The sequence below is a fragment of the Amphiura filiformis genome, chromosome 6 (genome assembly GCF_039555335.1).
Source record: "Amphiura filiformis chromosome 6, Afil_fr2py, whole genome shotgun sequence".
Classification (NCBI taxonomy): Eukaryota; Metazoa; Echinodermata; class Ophiuroidea; order Amphilepidida; family Amphiuridae; genus Amphiura; species Amphiura filiformis.
The window spans coordinates 55,528,535-55,533,361 of NC_092633.1; the positions used below are offsets into that span (position 1 = coordinate 55,528,535).

Here is a 4,827-nt window from a genome sequence, read left to right on the forward strand (position 1 = left end):
CATAAGTAGATGACCTACACCATCTCAAGCTAAAAGATAAGTGGCAATAATTTACACCACACTTAAGTTTTTAGGATAACAATACACACTCATATAAAAGGAATCAATTGCTAAAGTGCTCTTAAAACTTCTATGAATGGAGGACAATAAACAATGAAGACATAAACATTTAAGGTACTCATAAACTTGAGATTCAAAGGATGCAGCGTGTTCATGATCAATGCATGAGGTGAATGACCTTTTCAAATTAAAGATAAACCATGATCTACTAAAAACAATTTCAAAGACAATAATGATTACGATGGAAAATAACTTAACTTGATGATGATCATGATCGATTAATTACAGTCATACAACAGATAGAAATATAATTTGATATGAAACCAAAAGCCTATATTAATTAAGAATGACACAATCAAAATAAACAAAATAATAAACATGGTAAATAATGATATTACCTTAAGTCCTAACATTTCAAACCCTACCCTTATTATTAAGACCAACCATTCTGATGCCGGTTACATTCACCCCTGCTGCAGAGAAAATGACGTCCGCGGCATTTTACATGAAATTTGGAAAATGATAATTTGAAGAATGTTGCAAATTTCAACAAAAACATAATAATCAAGTACATGTACATACTTAAGTGATGTAACTATCTCTTTACAAATTAAAGTGCATTTATGACCTGCTAATTTGGTGTGAAATCCAAAAGGTACATTTTGCCATAATAGAAAATAATACAAAAGAATCAATAACCACACTTCCACTTTTATGACTTTCATGACCACATCCAAATCTGACTTAGAAATCAAAAGAAACTTTTCATGATAAACAATTAACACTTTGGAAGAAATAAAACTTCACAATGTTTTGAATGCAATGACTCATTTTAAATTAAGCATGATAAGCAAGACTAAAATTTGGAAGAAAATAAAAGCCTAAATCAATGTAGAATACATTTTTGAGATTCTACTTTTAATTTAGTCATGTGAAAATGACAGATCAAAAATAAATAAGTGAATAACTTTTGCATGAATACGATGAAAAACAAACAAGTTATAAGATGACAAGATAATTATGAACTTAACGAACTTAAGATGGAGGATACATAATTAACAAATCATTAATATTCCTGACAATGAAATCAAGAACAAAATAGAAAACACGATTGGTGGTTCTACAATAACTCTTTATGTAGATGACATATCAGTAAAATCAATATCATGATGATGAATGAGACATGATATCATAAAATAATAAAAACATTTGCTGAGTAGCTATTTGGAAAAATGTGATGACATGTTGCGCAAATTAAGATCATCTTTTTTCTGTGATCTTCATGCCAAAAACATAATTAATAAAATATAGGTTTAATTTTAAAAACCTACACTACTCAAACAAAATAGTGAACCAAATAAACAATCCTAGCAAACCATAATCTTTCTGATATGATTATTGAACAAAATAATAGAACACAATGTTAAAGCTCATAACTTAGGTCATGAATATCAAATGACATGTTTAAAGAAAAATAAATTATGAGATAAATTGGCAAATTACTCAAGATGGTATCATGATGGAAATGAAAAATGATTTTTTTTTAAATAACTGATGCCAAATACAAATGTTCAGATGATTTGATGTTAATTTTGGATTGACAATAGCATGCAAATTGGATCAATTTTGGTAATGATCGAAAATATGCCAAAACACAAAATACCACAACAATAGGTTTGATTTGGAAACCTGTTCAAATCAATTAATAAAACATCAGTTTGCAAAAATCAATAAACATGTAAAATAACAGGAGACTATCAAAAACTCTGTTTTTTTTAAGAGAAATTAGATGTGAACAGTTATTATGCTCAACTTAACTCCTTTGGCCTACATAAAACTTGAAGTGAAATAAAATAATGAAGTAAACAATGGCTTCAAACTCAAAGCAATGATTTGATTAATAAAATGCCTTGACCTACTCAGATTTTAATGAGCAAAATAATAGAATCGCAAAAGAGGAACGCAACTCTTAATTTGAAAGAGGAACTAAGTTTGAATAAGTGCACGTCTTCAAACTTACTCTTTGCAAAACTATATAAACATGATAAACACCTTTAAAATAATCATTTAAGAATTTAAGTTGTACACAAAGAAGACAACAAACTTAATCATGATCATAAAATGAAGCATTTAAAACTATTATCTGACAAACATAATATAAAGTTACTCAGTGGTGACACCTACATTCAACTCTGCTGCGAGGAAATGGCGTCCTCGACATTTATATAATTATGACACTTTAAGACATGATGAAAATAATGTTTGATTTGGATTTTAGCAACATACACTTCATTATACATGTAATATTTTGATAGAGTCAGTCTTTGAAAGATATTATTCAGATGACAAAAATATGTAGATCGCACAATAATTTAAAATTTAAATGTTGTATGATAATGTCATTTGAAGTGTTTTTCAAAAGTCAGTTTACTTTTGTTGTTCTGCTGCTCGCTGGTAATAAATCTTCCATCTCCGATAGCAATTGTATAATGTAGTGGCGATGAGTTCTTGTTCCTTACTAATGTAAAATAGGTGACATAATTTATCAAGCAAATGTCCATATTGTTCCAAGTTAGTATGTTGATGATTGCAGAAGATTATACTTGCGTTGGTGCTTGTTGCATTTGCAATTTCAGAGTCCGAATAAAGGATGGCAGAATCGTCAGAATATAAGCTGCGATATGAGGGGTGGGAGTTGATGGCTACATATCCACAGGAAATAAAAGCATGGTACTTCCTAAGTACTGTCACAAAAGGTGGTATAATATCACGAAGATGTCCATGGTGGTCAATGTCCAGAAGGTGTTGGCATAAACATAATAATACTTCCAAGATATCTTGGGATGGAACACGATGGGAAATATCTTCCAGTTGACACAATATAAGAAAATTAAACTTTCTGTCCAGTAACTGGTCACAACAATCATCAGTTTGTAAGTTGCTCAATTTCTCCCAAGCTTCAGACATAGCAATTTTATCATGTTCACTAACCAGGTGACTATCAAGAGTAGCTGCAGCTGGTGTGTAATTCAGTTCAGAGTTACTATCAGATTCAGATGGTTCAGATGATGGATCTTCAGGAGGAATGTCAACTTGGGGAGCAATGTCATCAGGGATGTAGTGTTCAGATGTTTGATCACTAGTGTCACAGGGGAAGTCGTCAGAATTGTATTCAAACATATCATCATCAGTGTTATCACTATCAACATGGTTGGGTTCACTTTCTGGTTCAGTTGCATGACATTCATCAGTTGGATCAGTTTGAGTATGAGAAGCCACATATGCAGATTGATGCTGTACATTATGGATGGAGCAGGGTCTGTCCATTGCAAAGCTACTCCCACGAACACATATGCCTCCAGGGCCGGTAACATGAATGGCTTCAGGAGTGCGTCCTGGAACAAGCACGATGTCAAATACAACCGCTTCACCGTCGCCTACACTTGATTGAACTTTTGCAGGGTTGTTTCGGGTGATACCTCGCCAATGCACAAACACATCTTCTCTGGTGTCATCGCGGGTGATGAATCCATAACCATTCTTAACGTTGAACCACTTAACATGTCCGGATACTTGATGAGCAAGATATGATGGAGATGAACGCTGTCTAAGGTGATGGAGATGACGAAGATAGTTCATTTCAGCTTCCAAGGCTTCCAGCCGTGAGATAATACCAGAGATCATGATGCTTCCAAGGGTCGTGGGTGCCCTGATCCAATTTGTTGAAGATAGTTATCGCCAAGCTTAGCCCCACGTTGAAGACGCCAATGTAACGGTGAAGATTTTTAGGGTGATTTTCTTTTTGTTCAACTTTGGATCCAGGGGCTTACTCGGGCGATAATAAATGTCCAATACCGTTACACAAAATAAATAGACACAGATGATGGAAACTTGATGATATACGATGTTATACTCCGGCTTTAATATAATAATATCTGATGATTCGTAGAAACAATGAAGATGGATGCAATATTATAAATATATTTAATTATGATGACGATTAAATTGATGTTGACCAGTTGGAAGCTAAGATGGAATATTTGATGTTAATCAGTTGAATGCTTGGATGGAAGTGAAGTAAAATGATCTAAGAAACAAGTTCATATGGAAACCAGCTTAAAGTACCATCTCTGCAACAGCATAAATAATATCCCTAACAAAGCATTTACTTAATGACAAATATTAACAATACATAACCTGATAAAGAGATAAAACTTTCTCATGAATATTCATAAGTAGATGACCTACACCATCTCAAGCTAAAAGATAAGTGGCAATAATTTACACCACACTTAAGTTTTTAGGATAACAATACACACTCATATAAAAGGAATCAATTGCTAAAGTGCTCTTAAAACTTCTATGAATGGAGGACAATAAACAATGAAGACATAAACATTTAAGGTACTCATAAACTTGAGATTCAAAGGATGCAGCGTGTTCATGATCAATGCATGAGGTGAATGACCTTTTCAAATTAAAGATAAACCATGATCTACTAAAAACAATTTCAAAGACAATAATGATTACGATGGAAAATAACTTAACTTGATGATGATCATGATCGATTAATTACAGTCATACAACAGATAGAAATATAATTTGATATGAAACCAAAAGCCTATATTAATTAAGAATGACACAATCAAAATAAACAAAATAATAAACATGGTAAATAATGATATTACCTTAAGTCCTAACATTTCAAACCCTACCCTTATTATTAAGACCAACCATTCTGATGCCGGTTACATATATATATTGTGT

General features: G+C 32.4%; 1 protein-coding gene across 1 annotated transcript; it reads right to left on the minus strand.

The window, feature by feature from the left end:
• Window positions 1–1,032: 1,032 nt before the first annotated feature.
• On the minus strand, window positions 1,033–3,933 carry LOC140155658 (uncharacterized). The gene has a single exon (XM_072178581.1). It carries the CDS (start codon window positions 3,742–3,744, stop codon window positions 2,488–2,490), a length of 1,257 nt encoding a protein of 418 aa, XP_072034682.1. The 5' UTR covers window positions 3,745–3,933; the 3' UTR covers window positions 1,033–2,487.
• Window positions 3,934–4,827: the final 894 nt, after the last annotated feature.